General features: G+C 36.7%; 1 protein-coding gene across 1 annotated transcript in view; it reads right to left on the bottom strand.

Moving 5' to 3' along the window:
* ANKFN1 (ankyrin repeat and fibronectin type III domain containing 1) overlaps positions 1-10079 on the bottom strand; it is a 62257-nt gene extending 52178 nt beyond the window's left edge. The window contains exons 1-2 of the mRNA XM_040585357.1: positions 9888-10079; positions 2521-2731 (exon numbers count right to left, since the gene is read on the bottom strand). Coding sequence (XP_040441291.1) covers positions 2521-2731; positions 9888-10073 — 397 coding nt within the window. The 5' untranslated portion in view covers positions 10074-10079. The remainder of the gene's footprint in view (positions 1-2520; positions 2732-9887) is intronic.
* Between the last annotated feature and the right edge of the window lie 6498 nt (positions 10080-16577).

Below are 16577 nucleotides of genomic sequence, written 5' to 3'. Positions count from 1 at the left end.
GTGATTGAGTAATGGCATTGGTTCAAGTTCTCGCTAAGGATCTGGCTCTATCTGCTCAATCAATATTCTGATCCACAATTGTCAGGTCTTGGAAATGTGTCCAATTAGCCACAGGAAATTTTAATCTTACTTTTATTTGGGTTCACACATAGAAGCCAAGCCAAACCATGAGTATATGATGAATAAGGGTAACTGAAAAGATAATGCAGTGGACTTTGCCTCTTCCCCAACTAAATTAATGTTTTAAATGCTGTACTCTATGATCTTTCTTATTTTCTGTTTAAGAGATGTTGGGTTCCTGTTAAGATTTACACTGTCTGAACTCCACACGGAAATGAAGATCATAGTTTTACTTTCTATTGTTTTATCTGCTGCTCTTTCTCAGGCAGAAATGCAGGTGATACAGATGGAAGTTATCTATCCTCCAGATCCTCTCTTCTACATTGTTAGTTTAGGGCCTATAATGAGATTTCAGTTTGATCACTACAGCTAGTATGGTAGAAAAGCAAGAGTTTTCTCTGTAGGAAGCTTTCTGTGTGCAATTGGAATGGGGGATTCCTCTACCTTGCAGTCTCCCAGATCTGTGCGTCTGTTCTATACACTTCCAATCAGATTAAGAGATGTTTGTGTCCTGTCCCAAAATTGGGGTGAGTTAGAATTTTCATCAAAATCCCCTCCCCTCCCACTTAGCCTGGGGAAGTCTTGTTCAACTGCCCACCACAGAGAAATAAAAATGCTCCCACTGGGTGCTGGATCATGTTTTTGCAGCCCTGAGATCATACAAACAGAAAAGATGGGTTAAATACAGAAAGCAAAGCAGAAAGACTAGAGAAAATAGAAAGTGACTGTTATCAGTTCCACAAGAATGAAGCCACATACAAAGATGCTGTAAACCTTTGTTCTGAGTGCTGAAAATAACATTTTGCCTTTTGCTCTCAACTAGCAACAGTAAACCCTTAAGGTAAAAAAAATGCAACCCAAACAATCATTTGCTTTTTATTGAGAATGCTTTATCCATTATTTCAATTAGAAAAACTAAAAATCAAGATAAGTGAAGTGGAAATTTGGTGGGTATATTTTGAAATGGAAATGAGGTGGTTATATATTCATATTCTCTGTGTTCATAGGCATGTTTGCATTAATTACAGGAAATGAATACTAATTTATGATTGCCCCTGCTCGCCATCAGACTGCATTTATTTACAGATGAGGTCAATGAAAAATTAGTTTAGTCTTTTTTACTGCTGTTTAGAACACTCAAGACTGTGTTTTCCTCTAGATTTGTCATGGTTAATGAATGTTGCTTCAGCAGTCAATCATGTACTCTAAATGCTGTCACACTTTTTTTTAAAGCCTCAGTCATGAACCATGACAGAAAAATAAACAAATAAATATAAAACTAAAAAACTCTTTTCACTGAGCAGCTACACTATGCAAAAATCTCCAGGGAAGGTTAAAGGAGGCCAGAATAAATGATAAGTGCTGTGGACATAGAAAAGCAATAAAGGTGTACCAACACTGAGGGTCTGGCAAAAAAACTTAACACACACATGCACACACACTCTCCAGTGAAAAAACTGGCAATGTTAGTAGCCTCAAGGTGCAATTTCCTGGAGCACTGAGATTGACATGCCAGCACTAAATGTTGTTAATTTAACTAACTTCAAATTAATGGCAGAGTCTGCAGTGGCCGAACCCCTCAAACACAGTCTCATTATAGCCTTGCTGGGAATGTCCTAAATATAGGCATTGACAGTTTAAAACAAATTCGCATACATTGGTGTATTTTTAGACACAAGTAAGGCGTCAGAGTTTGTGTCATGGTATACAGTTGATTAATTGGGTTGGTAAGTCACCCTCCAACCCACAAATTGTGCATAAAAATGCCCACGGAGGAATACAAAGGAGTTTTATAACTACAATATGTAGTTACAAGCAATATTGGTATTCCAGTAAAGCGAGGAGGTCTGTTTTGTGTTTAGAGTTTCTCTGGTTCTGTAGAACTTTGAAATTCTCACTTAAGTGAGGAGTCTGTGGGTAATGGAAATGATAGATTTCAACACAACCTGTCTCCTGAAGGCAGCATAGTCAAAATCAAAAGGATAATAAAAATAAACCAAAGTCTAGACAGCCTATCGTCCTTTCATTTTTGATGACAAAGTCCATATTTCAGACCACGATCTTTGAATCACTCAGTTCCTGTTTCCATATTTTTAAAGATTTTTTTCTCTGTATTGATATTAACTCAACTGCCCCAGTGTTAATCACATCAGAAACTCAACCTGATTCATCACTTGCTGTATCTGACATGAAGAACAAAAAAGATCTACTGAGCATGCATTCAACAAGCAGATATTGCTGCAAATGTCCTCCAGCACTGTGGCACTGTTGTTGGTATAATCATCTTTATGATAAAACCAGTGAGTTTTTCTTTGTAACTAATTTCCAAAGCCAACAGCAAATCTAATCTCCTTTATTAGGCAATTATCTCAGAGAATTCAGTTTAGGTTCTTTACTTACAGTGTGGGCTTTCCTTTGCCCCAACATGTAGAAGGGTCCTAGCAATAGGGACGTTGTTTGTCAAAATGGCAATATCCAAAGGAGTCAGTCCCTCACTGTTCGGTGTGTTCAGGTCCAGTTCCTCCAGTGTGTATTGGTAAAGAAGAATCTGAACAGCATCCAGATCTTGCTGTTCTACGGCCTCAAAAATAGCTTCATTGCACTGGAAATTCTGTGTATCAATAAAGAAAAAAATTCAGTAAAACTTTTCACATGTCAGCATTTTAAAAATATATTGAGAAAAATCATGTTTTGTGAGATTGCTCCAAAAATATTCATCTCCAGCCCCAGCTTAGGTTCAGATAGTAACATGGAAATTTCATGGAAATTAAGGTCTGTGGGAAGATTCAAGTAAGATTCAAACTCATACAAAACAAACCCATACTTATTAGACATCTGTCCTGTAATCAAACAACATGAAGGACATTACATGTTTTCAGCGTGAAAGTGGATGAAAGTGATTTTGCAGAGTCTTGGACTATTGATTTTTTCAAACTCAAAATTTAATATAAAAATATATAAACTCAGGTGACCAAAATCCAAATCAAACAAGCTATTCTGGAGAAAATCCTTCACAGCTCCGGTGTGAGCTAGTAATCGGTACTGTTCATTCAAACACTTCAGTCATTTCTAGGTGCTCATAGTTTTGCATTTAACTTCTAATTAGAAGCAGCTTTGAAATGTAAGGTCCTTAAATAAAGAAGTAGAAATGAGACTGAAAAAATTGACTATCTAGTGTGCATGTCCAGAAAGTGATGTGTCTGAATGGCAGAGAACACAAGCAGACAAAACCAAGAACATACATGGCACTGACTTTCGAGCAGGGAGGACCACCGAACCTTTTCCTTACCGATGTCAAGGAGATAAATGAATGCTATAATACAAAAGAAACCCATCATTTCTTAACTGAGCTGGGGAGAAGCAGGTGCAGGAGAATAGCATGGCCTGCAGGGCTCTGTTATGAGAACATCCTTCTGGAGCCTACAGTGATGACGTTATTTGCCAAGATTCTTTAAATTCTCTCCCAGTGTCCCATTGCCATCATTACCCAATAGGTTTTTTTCCTCTTAAGAATGAATTAGTAGAAGCAAAAGCCCAGCTAAGCAAGGAGGGCTCAGCGTGTGGTCACATAAAGGAACTGAGATCTATTTAGACATGTTGTGCCAATAGGCATACTAAAGAGGTGGATACATAAGAGGGCAAGTGATCCAGCTACATGATGTAAAGTAGCTTCCTGTGTCCTGAAACCCACAGGGAGGAAACACAGAAAATTCTTATAAGATAATGTATTCTTTATGATACAATATTGAATTGAAACTGTTCTCTACTGTGATTAGAAATTAGCATTTCAGCCACACCAAAACTTACATTTCTTTTTTAAATTGGTGAAGTTTTATTTAGCATATCTCTGTCCAAGTTTTGCTGTCGGTAAAACAACACTTTCTGAAAGACCACTTATCTGGTGGAATGTCTTTTGTCTCCTCCTAATGGTTTGCAAGCAGTTCTGAAAACTAGAGTCCACAGCTACACCTTGGGATTCGATCAGTCCTACAGGGTTTGTTTTTTTTCAGTTGTGCTTGAAGTTAAAAGTGTCTTCAGAAATTCTCAGGCCTTACAGAGAGCTTCTGGTCTACTGTTTTGCATGTGAAGTCTTGGTGCCTCACTAAGAAATTGCAAAGATGATGTTATTTTAAAGTTTTAATGTGGACCCCACCTATGCTGAATATTAGGGATCAGCAGAACAAGACAACAGATACACATAAGATGACCTTTATCCAAAACTGTCAATATAGAAAAATGAGTTATGTTAGATGACTATCTAAGGATGAGGTGAACTATGTATGCAGCAATAAAGCAAATCTAGGAGTGCAGTGCCAATTTGGAAATCTGCTTTTTAGACAGAAGCATAAAAGATAGCTCATGCTGGAGAAATATTTTTTCTGTAGATTTCTATGCAGAATAAAAGACACTACTTAAACAAGTGCTTCACCAAAATGGGTCTCTATCCAATTCTTGCTTTCAGATTCTTCTCTAGATAGTAAGATTCAGATTCATTTTGTTATCAAATACTTAGATCATACTTCAGTGTTAGGTGTAAGAGAAAACTATCAGAAAAAGGAACAGTTGAATGGTAAGCAGCTAGATTTACTATTCTTTATCCACTGCTCTATTCAAGGCAAAAAAATCTGTCTTTCAGGGCACATACTGTCATTAGAGAGGGTACATCTCCAGAAAATTTTAGAAAAAAAGGCCAACACATGTTTCTTTTATCATAAGATAAAACTTAAAAATGACAGAACTTTTTACTGCAATGCAGCAATATTTCTTTTCATTCCAGTAGCTACACATATCTGCTGTATTGCTTATATAACACCACCTTATCCTGAAATCAGAGAACCTACGCTTATTCTAGGGTCTTGTCCTATTCTGAAGGGATGAAGGGCTCTAGCTAAAAACTAAAATAATTTTAATTTATTTTAATTACATTTTTTATTTTTTACAAAATATTAAAATTACATTATTAAAAATATTTTAATTAATGGTATGATTCTGATACATGCGATACATCATCAAATTTCACTCAAGTCAATGGCATGCATTTAAAAGCTGCACATCACTGTACTATGCATTCAAAATTAACATAAATTGATCATTGATGTTCCACCTAGAGGGAAAAAACCCCAAAACTGTGCTCCTTCATTCTTTGAAACTTCATTATTATGAATGCAGAACTGTGAACTGATAGACTGTTTTTTTCATATGAATTAGAAATGCAACATATATTTACCAGTTCTTCAAAACTATTTATCAACATTCTAAAAAGCATTAATTTAATCACAATTTAAAACCATTTAAAATTCTTTTTCTCCTGATTTTGGAACTTTCTCTATAGTGTTGTTTATGTAAATAAAGGGTAATTATGCTTCAGAAGCATCTGCATTTTGATCCAGTCAGAGAACAAGCAAAATGGTATTACTCTTGTAATTACTTATAGTTAGGAAAAACTACTTATTTAACAGTAAATTCATAAAGAGCTTACTAACAAAGGGAACTGAAGTAAATTGAATGACTATATTAGTGTCTATTTCTTTTAGTTAAGTTCATTTTGGGAAACACTGGCTAACAATCTGACAGCTGAACAAAAGGTACAGCTTGTGAGACTACTCAATGACAGGCTTGTGGTGCTCGCTTAAGGACAGGAAACTATGTATTTCTTGGTTAACATTTCCACTTCTGTGGCACAGGGTACACATACAGTTTTCCCATTTTTTTGAAATCAGAATAGTAATTTTTTTAAAATCTGTTTTATGTGTGTGCATAAAAGTTAAACGAGTTAGCATTTGTAGAGTGCTACCCTAAGTGGTCAATACCATTATTTGGCTTTAATTCCAATTTTGTGTGAAACTCAATAAATCTTGTAATACGTCTCAGGAGTTTCTTGTGTTATATAAAACAAAAAACCCCAACCCTGTTACATAAAAATAATAAAAAAAAGATGGCTAACTCCAGTATTACAGCTGAAATTAACTCAATGAAATGGCTGACAAAAGCATTTAGCCCTTTTCAAATATATATACACGCACTTTAACAACAGATTTTACCTACCTGAGTGATTAATGTAGAATTATTTTAAAACTTTTGATTTGAATTGTTATTTTTGGATTCAGTTATCAAGATTTAGACCTGCCTAGATGCCTTTGAAAATGCATCTTTGGATTTTTGCTTGCCAAATGAAATACCTGAAGTATTTGTGAAATTTTGGTGTTAAGTTGCTGAACAGAATCTAAGCGCATGCTTAAGTTAATTCCTCATAAACACTTGCCAGCTAATCTGTTGGCTCAGGTTCACCAAAAGGAGAAAAGTAAAAGCAAATTTCTATTTCTTTATTTCATTAGAAAACTGATTGAAAAAGCTATGCTGATTTAAACAAGAAACAGAGCATGAATTTTATAAGGTACTTCATCCAATCCAAAGAATTACGAGACCAAATTGCAAATATCAGGTTTTCCAAATGAACAATTCAGACACAAGAAACAGGCTGAAATATGTTGGCAGGTCTCGTGACTTCAGGGTATAAATACATGGGAACCGCATATGGGCTTTCTAACTGGGCATGTATGCATCCCTCATCCACGTAGCTGTGCACATCTAACCATGCTATGGTGAAACAGCAAAAATATCTACCTCATTTTCAACCATGCCAGTAAATTGCCCCATTTGGAACGTGCATCGAGGCTAGATCTCCAAGTCCAGAAAAATATTCTATATACCTGAACAATTTTCCCCAACTATGTTTTCATACAGAAAACAGACATATACTTGAAGATTATATAGTTTTCTGCAAAAGGTTCGTCATATTATATGTAAAAGACTCTCTGGTATTGCAGCATGATTCAGACATCTTCAGCCCACGGGTAAGAAATCCAAATAGGGGTAAGACATAGTACATTTTAGACCCCATGTCCTTAATTTTAGTCCAGCTGCTATTGCCACAAATACTAATGAAAGCCTTCTAATTTCTTGCCTTCTTTTACATTTACTAGATTACTTTCTCCTGCTCTGAAAAGACAAAACCATTGGATTCAAAGAGAAACTGAATCACATTTACAAGTGATCAGGTAAAGTTTAGGGGCAGTTTTTACATTGCTTTTTCCTTGACGCAGTCCTGCAGCCTCTAATCATTAGTTAGACAGCTGTGCTATGTGATTAATTTATTTAGGTGTTGCTCTGATGCACAAATCTATATACTGAAAAGGACTACAGTATTGCTTTGCAGTAAGTAATAACCATGTTCCAGTAAGTGATTCAGTGCTGGAGTGTTTAGAAATGCAATCTTATGTAGCTTAATTAAAATGAAGTGCCCCTTTCAAGATATTTGCTCCAGGTTTGACTGAAAAAGTCCACTATGTGCTACTGGAGTTGGAAAAAACGTTAAAGCAGTTTCTCCAAAGACTTGTTTTGATAAACACGAGTTCAAGAATAAAGCTATTTTGGGACATTGCTATGTCTGCAGCAAGACAACAATTTACTGAATGGAAAGTGTTTCACAGCAAGAGAGAATGGAAAGAAAAGTCTTCACTAGCCAAAGCTGAAAGAAAACAATTTCTAACAAATGTTGCTCACTTGTCTGGAGACATGATTTTAGCTATTGACTTAGCTCTGTAGCACAGAAACTCAGATTAGAAAATACATCAGCTAGAAACTTGAGCTGGAGTATTTCCACTCTTTCACTGATGGATTCCTTGCTATTTATTTCTAGGGAAAACTGTGAAAAAAACCCAGGCAGAATGGATAGAATGGAATCCAAAGCATTTTGAGTTCAGTGGGAGCCTGACTGTTGTGGACACCAGCTCAGACCCCAGATGGGTAATACTGAGAGGTTCCTATGCTCACTGTAGGTCAGCAGTGACAAAAGTCATGCTATTCCCATGACAGCATAGTAGGTTGGGGAAAACAAAATTAACACAAGTCTATATCCCATTAAACTACCATCCACATAACAACATAAAATCAAGACTGCTAATTAAGATTACTAATTGCACAGGAAGTCCCACCACCTGACTGAAAGGGAAGACAAAGTGAGTTTTTAAGTAGTTAGCTCTGTGAATAGCAGAGGACTTGAGCCACAAAAGCAATATGCTGCTCCTCAATCTTTGGGCTATTCTCATTTGCAATTTCTCTTCTCATTAGTTAAGTATGACAAAAGGCCCCATATTTGAAGGAGTGTGTAATTTGAAGTGTATATTTCAATAAGCACTGGTCAGAAGATATCTAACAGACAGGCATTCATTCAGTCTACATGTCAGTCTGCTCTGGCATGGTCCCCAGCTCTAGTTTATCCTTCTCTCTCACTCACCTCGCCATACACAAGCTTGCAATTGAAAAAGAAAAGGCAAGAAAAGATAGTGGCTAAAAAATTAATCTTAAGAATCTTTTCCTACAGTTCATACTTAGAGACCCAAATTCAAATGATCCCTACAAACTGAAAGCATCTGGAAACCCACTACCTCAGAAGCGCGGTTGTTGGCTACTATGCTAAGGTTATTCTCCACTATTGGGCTCGATTTGGTTTCAGGCTTCTCCTGTAAATCAAAATGTATTGGCTGTGGCAGAGCTGAGAGGAAGGAGCCATGATCCCCTGCTTCCTTCAGGTCATAGTCTTTCTTCACAGGAGAGAGACAACAGTCTCTTGACTTTCTAATGCACTGAAGCTACATTTCAGCTTAGCTCTTCCATGGGGCATGCATGGATCCTCTGAGTTCAAGAAGAGAGTGATCCTAGGGGATAGGGTCATTGAATTGATTTTAAAATTATTTTCAATTATTGCATTGATTCATATAATTCCAGTGTGCTTTTTCTTCTGACTAAGTGTAATATTATCTGGCTCAACAATATTTAGTGTTTAGTCCTGCACTGCACTAAGCATCTGCCTTAGTGCAACAATGGTTCCAAGAGGTGTCTCCTGGCGCATTCACAGACACTTATAAGTCATGGCTCTTTAGAAGAGGAGAGGAACTCTTTCCTTCAAAATAATTCAGAGGAGAAGCTGAGGGATGTGTCTGTTCTTCCTACTTGTGGAAAAATGGGAATTCATGGGTTTTTGGCAGTATCAACAGCAAGTTCATCTTCCTCCAGCAAATATAAAAGATTCTGTGTGCACTGAACTTACACTGTGCCATTACTTCAGCAACACAGTCCATTCTTCAAAATGTATGTGCTGGAGGTTGTGTAACTTCACCAGCACTCGCATAAATAGGAGCACTTGTGAGTGTTAAGTCCAGCAGGTGCTTATACGCTTTCCTGTACTGGCACTAGATTGCTCAGCTGTGTTCTGTGACTAGGGTAGGGAATCCAGGCCAGACTGCTTCATGCGTGATCTCCTTTTTCCATGATCTTCTCTAGTGACCATCAGCACAGTCTGTGAACAGCTTTGTGTTTATCTGTCACAGCATGTAAGTTCCACTTGCACTGTTTGGAAAAAAAGATGACTTTAATAGTCATCTTCAGTTTTCTTAAAATACTTTTTATTTCCTTTAAAAGAAACACTTGTGTATAAGTATTTAATCCACATTATGTCACATTAATGGCAAGTTAAGATCTTATTCCTAAAATAAAGCATTATCACTTGAGTAAGGTAGCTTTTCTTCAGCCTTCAAGAAGGTCTGACTTTATTTTGACACAGGATCATAAATGGTAAGCCTGGGAAGAATGTACAGCACTGGTCAGGGAACAAAGTGAGATGATGAAAATTGACAGATTAAAAGCAAAATGATTAAGGAGATTAACAGGACAGTAAACTGGCAATTTGATAAATATCAAGTAATTACCATTGAAGTCTTGCGGAGACTGAGCCGGTCAGATCGAGCTCTGAAATATGCTTCGTCAAAGGATGTATGACTCCCCTTAAGCTTCTCTGACAGGTTCCGATACAACCGCTTTGCAGCATTTGGAGAGGATGGCACGCTGTTCTTTTTAGTCTGAAGGAGACTTAAGTTATGCATTTGCTGTGTCATTTTCAGCTAGTAGTTTCTAGAAGAAAAACAACAGCTGTTTAACAGCGTTTTGCTACGCGAATGTTATTGATTAGAACTGTATCATTGAAATGCACATTGCAAGGCTTCTGTGGCAAAATTCACTTTCACACACACAGTTTTTAAACACTCAGAAGCATGTTTTTGAGTTTGTTCCATGGCAAATTGCTTTTTATGGAATTAGTCCCATGGATATCTATGGGGAGGATGAATAAAGGATAGAAAAATAAACCAGACCATTTCAGAACTATTTTCTAATTTGTATAAGGAGAAATGGTTTAATTTAGTGAGGGAAATGGCCTTTTGACAGAGTGAGTTCTGGTAATACAGGTGTCAGAAACAAATACACCCAAATGTAAATATTACTATACAATTTGGATAACATATACATAACCTGCATTTTGTCAGTACAAGGTTTTCTTGAAACAAAACTGAAGCAATTGAGAGGGGGGAAAAATATCTAACTGATTACAGAACACAATACAGGACTGAAATTTTTAACTGGTCAAGTGACTGAAGTTTGACACAAGCACAACTGTGGCAAGATGTGCTTTATTTGCCACATTACTATCTGCTAGCAAACTGTGTGCTCCAAAGACCTGTGATGTTTTCAGCTGGGTGGGTGGATTCTCTTTCAAAGTAGTATTTCTCACTCAGGAAGTATGTCTGGATTCAAAATATTTTTTCATCTCTGAACCCATCGCAACCTACTACAGAAATAATGCGTGAAGTTACATTTAATTTGCATCAGATGCTGACACGTTACCATCCAAATATAGGTTCATTGCTACAAAGAATGTTCTTTTCTTAGAGTTTTGAGGAGCATTTGGCAGGGAGGGAACCTGCTCTGTGACCAAGACTCCTAAGGCATTAAGTTGTAGCAAGTAACAGCTGAAACACGGAAAACCTGTTTAAGCTCTGTGGTAGGCATGATGAAACATATATGCATTTTTATTTTTAATTACCTATGGCCAACTCATGTCTATGTTATTGCAAAAAAAGCCCTTACACCCCATGTTTTACAGTTAAAATAATCTGTGATTCTAACTGTTGCTGTTTCCAGTTTCATACTGAGTAGTTTCTTCCCTCAGTTAGTGGACAGGCACTGGTTTTGTCTGTATATTGTGTAACTTTATCCTGCTCTGTTTGCCCTGTCCAATTAGAGTAAAAACTCTTCCAAGAGGGACTGCCCCCTCTCTCTTAACACTGTCTAGCCTAGTAGGATTTGCATATCACCTCATAATTAAACAATACTTTCTATGCTGTATGATTACAATAATTTTTCCATATTAGGAAAAAATGAATTAATATTCAGCTCTCTGGAAATACTTTATGTGGGAATAGTTTTGCCTTTCTGAAGTGAAACTAAGAACCAGATTTGACTCAACTGCAAGCACAGGAAACAATCCCCAGGGATCTCTATAAGTGAAAGGTGACGAAAATGCACAATTTCTTCATATTTCCTTTTTCCCTGACAGGGGTATTTACACATTTATAAGACAGTGTCTCCCTAGAAAACCTCACAACTGCAATAGGAAATCTGACTACCTTTTCAGACTATCTTTTTGTGGAAGTAAGTTTTAGATTCTTTGTACTATAATACAAATCCTGTAACTTTTTGTTCTTGTGGTCTCAGCCTGCATCTAAGCAAATCAGACTGCAGGACCAGACTCTAATAACTACTTACAATTATGAAAGCATTCTTTACTAAACGCTCACCCTGCTGTTGAGGCTGCTTGTTATCATGAATTGGTTCCTAAAATTAAAGACACCACCCAGGTCTTGTAAGCTGTCTACATCTTCCTGTCTCATTTGTAAATTGTGGTGAAGCACACATCCTGAGCACAAAAGTATCTGATAACAATAATCTCACATATTCTCTGACTCATAGGGTATTGAAGAGAGACCAAATCTGAATGAAAAGAGACAGAGTCAACATAGTTGTCATATATGATGAGAAGACTTTGTTAAATTAGGTGCACAATCAGAAGGTAATTACGTGAGTTGCATCTCTGAAACGTATGTGCGAGAGTGGATAGGAGGGGAAACAAGTTCCCTGGGACTCAGGAAGCAACAGTACTACCATGATTTTGGACTGCTTTTCTCTGAGCTTGCGGAATTACCTTACTTCAAAGGTGAAGTGAAGCTCACACAAGCAATTCATCCTGCCTTTTAATTATTACATGCATTTCAGCAGTGCCTACAGTGTAGGACTAAGTGAAATCACTGTCTCTTCAAATAAAGCATTTTATTTTCTGCCCCAAACAGCAGGCTTGCATAGACTAGATAGAAAGGCTGAGTGGAAACCAAGGAACAGAGCAAAATATGTTTAATCAAAGTCTCTGTCATGAGAAGTTGTTTGTTAACATCAGACTAGAACATAACACTAAAAGTATGATCACCAATGCCAACTCACCAATGTTCCAGACATGCCAGAATTATTTGGAACCACATGCTGGAATCAGTGTGGGTTAGGTTTTACTCCATGACAGTTGCTGAAAAGTGTTGAGTTTTAATATGGGACAACTTAAAAGACAGCCTTTTGTTTTACAGACACATTCATGCAACCATTTGGGAGTATAAACATGAAAAAAATTCTTTTTAAGATGGTCAAAACATTCCATTCACATCTGTCTCTGTTTAGCATAGCTTTAACAGTTCAGTTTATTTTCAGATATTTGTTAAAAATAAGCTTAAGAGATAGTTGATTATCCCCAAAGCTGATTACCCATCTTCCACTGTTCAATGTTATTAGTATTTTAAAGAAACTCAGCAAATTACCAAGTATAATAATTTCTCCGTTAAAGTAACTCTTCCACAGTTTTTATTGGTATCAAGAGCTACAAATTATCCCACATAAATTTCTCCTCTTACCTCTGTTTTCAAGAATTTCTTCCTTTAATCAATGAAGTACAGGTCAAAAATCAGTCCCAATTTGTGGATAAAAATAGGCCAATAAATGTCAGGCATGTTTGTAAAGGAAGCTTCAATTTCCCAAAATCATTTGATTCCAAGAGTACAGTCATTGAATACCAAATACCACACAGTTACTAGTAAGCTCATGAGAGAGAGAACAGTTTGCATTTACCACACAAACTGAAATATCATCAAGGCAAGGACAAAAAAAGAAGAGCAGACTCATTCAATACTTAATTCAAAGGTAGCTCAGCATATTCCACTGTGTTTGCTTCAGGATTCCATGTTTTTTTATTTAAAAAGCAACAGGCTCAGCACCTCTGAGTGGACAATATTGCATTATGGATAAATTCCAAGCTTCATTAAGCTTGTATGCCAAAACATAGCAAGAAGCTATGTAGACATTTAGTAAATTTACATTAAGTAAACTAGGCAAATCTATTTAATAGGACGTCTTATACCTATTGTGGTATTATTAAAACCAAACAGGAATACCTGTTATTAAAGCTAATATGGCTTATGCCTTTATCAGTCGTCCCTAGGCTGATAAAGTCCTCCTTCCATCTTACTAAACTACCTTGTTTACTTGCTTGTTGACTTCAAACCTCTAAGTTGTCTGTGGAGAGGACAGCCATTGAAGAAGAGCTGATCTAGGCTGGAAATTTTTGGTGTTGATGTGATGAGGCATTTATTTATATTTAAAGTCATGTTTATAGAAGCTGTAGTGCTTGTAGTTAATAGAACTAGTATTGTGACAATACTCCCGAGGATTAAAGTAATTACTAAAAAAGAAATTTGGCCAGCCTGACTCCTGGAAAACCCAATATCTTCTCCAGCCTTCACTATGCAGGAAGTCTATTTGCATCCATCTCCTTAAAATCAGGTGCCCAGATGTCTTTCACAGAATGTCTTGAAAGTCAAAGTCAAGCTTTTCTTGAGAAGTGGACAAGTTATTTTCAGAATCCAACTTTTTACACCAAACAGCTTGACAGCAACATTTTCTTTTATGAGATGATATTAACATGAGCAAACAAAGGAGAAGCACCTCTCAGTCCTTGAACAATTTTCCAGGAAATCTGAGGGTTTCATAGGGTCTTCTAGCCACACATCTCCCAATACACATTCAAAACTCCGAATGGTTTGCAGACAGTTCTCTGTTTCAATGCATACACTGTAAAAAGAAGCTAGGTTCTCTAAATATGTTACAGCACTCTAGGATGCTGGCGTAGTCTCAGAACCAAAACAAATTTAGGTATCATTGGGCTGCTAGCCTATGTTCCCAACCCAGAAAAGCCTAGCAGCAGTTTATACTAAGTCTGCTTGGGCCTGTTCCCCGTGGCATGGATTACTGTTAGTATTGATTCTATCTGAACAGTTTGACTACAATTCCTAGGAGTTGCTGGAGTCCTTCTCACCTTGATCTGTTTAATGAAACAGGATTTATGCATTCAGAAGAAAACAGTCTGTTACTAACCATTTATACAATGGCTTCTGAGGACAGTAACAATAAATTGTCCACGTTACACATGAAAGCTTTTTCAGTACACAGCCAGAGCAGATCCCCAAGACTAACATTAATGTAAGGAGAGGACAGACTTTTATAATCTCATGAAAGTTTCTTTTAAGTCAAGCAGGTGAATCTATAGAGAAGCTAAGTAAACACTAAAAATTGCAGCTATTCAACGATAAACCAGGTGGCATCACTGCTATCCACACAGAATCAGCACATCACAAATGACTCGAAACATGTAAATGTGTCCTGTATACTAACCGTCAATATCCTGAACTGAATTAGTGCATGGAATAACTGTGAAACAATAAAGCAATAGGTTGGTTATATATATGTGTGTATATATACATATATGGTTGCATAATATAATGCAAATTAACCACATTTTTTACCAGCGTGCTGAAACAGTAAGATACAAAATGCTACTGAATATTATTGTACTTAGCATATTTTCTACTCACATACAAGGTATGATATTATAAAAGAAAAGATAAAGGTGAGCTGCATATTCTGTAAAACCTCCTGGAAGTGCGATCTTATTAGGTTGTAGAAATGACTCCCGGGACACCAACAGAAAAGATATTGGGCAAAATTATGGGTAAAATGTATAATAAATAAGGAGTTTAGACAGCTCAATTCACAAGATTCTGTGATTGAAAACTTGTTATTTTTTATTGTATGTTGATATTCTGTTTTTACAGACAAACTATTTTGTAAGAGCTGTCTTAGGCTCCTTTTTTAAGTCATTCATTCATTTTGGATTTTTTTACAGCCATGTCCTCACCTCACTGATCAGGTAGAACAGTGAAATATGCATTGTCTTGATCGAAATAGCTAATGTCCCAACTGAAATGCACTTAGCCTGAGGATATATCATTGTCACAGCCAAAAGTGTTACAGTATATCCAAGACTAATGGTTTAGAAACAGGAGATGTCCAGAACAGATCCATTTGAGATTTTAGCCTATGGAAGTCTCTGGACATACCTAGTATAGTCAGAATGAAACAATAAGGGCATCTCAATATGGTTCAGAGTAGCCCTACTAGCATTCTCACAGCAAGTTAAGAACTACAGTAAGCAGCATGTTACAAGGTTTCCCAGTAAAAGCCAGAACTAGACAGAATAGCAACAGAAGCTCCCCTTATAACTAGTTATAATTAACAGTAGTTTGCATTTCCAATAACTAAAAACTGGAAAACTTACAGCAGTACTGTGTTACCCTGGAAATAACCACCAAAAGTCTTGTCTGTGTGACTGTCATCCTGCTGTAGCATGTACCAAACCAGCAACCAGAGTCTTCCAACACACATTTCATGCTGCACATACTGTAGCTTCATCTTTGTGATCAGATTTCTACTTGCATTTCTAAGCACTGAAATAACTGTTTTATTCCCCAACAGCAGGATGCTTTAACAGCCAAATTCAAATACAAAGGAATATAAATTCATTACCCTTATTAAAGCCTTTTCATTTTAACTGACTAATACTGATCCAATATTCATGTCCTTTTAAAAACATATTGCAGAGAGAGAAAAAAATCTAAACTATAAATCACTGTCTGTTGTATGTGACATATGCTGCACTGTATAGACAGGTGCACTAGCAGGACACAGCATAGCTGTAAAACCATTAACTTCAGATTTTAGGAAAACACAATAGCTAAGAAACCACTCAATACTATGTGTTCTTGAATATGTTTATTAAAAAAAAATTATACTTTATACTAAGAGTTAAGAATATATGCATTAAAGAGTTAAATTTGACTTACCAGCTTAGGCTATCCAAGGCAAAAACGTGACAAGTTGCTGGTAATCGTCCACTGTCTTCGTTCAATGAACCATATTGGCTTTGCTGTCTCTGCTGGTTCAGCCTCTGGGCAGAATGAGTAAACCTCTTCCTTATACTGCATGAATGATCAGATATGAAAAAAGCTTATTACTAGCAATTACTGAAGTCCAAGATCACTGATAAGATCTCAGAGCAAAACCGTATTTAAAGCAAATAGTGCTGTATCACAGGTAAAACGTTTGGTGCCTTAAGTCTATACTAGTTACCTCTG

Source organism: Falco naumanni, chromosome 1, assembly GCF_017639655.2.
Source record: "Falco naumanni isolate bFalNau1 chromosome 1, bFalNau1.pat, whole genome shotgun sequence".
Lineage (NCBI taxonomy): Eukaryota > Metazoa > Chordata > Aves > Falconiformes > Falconidae > Falco > Falco naumanni.
This window is presented reverse-complemented; position numbering and strand designations above follow the sequence as displayed.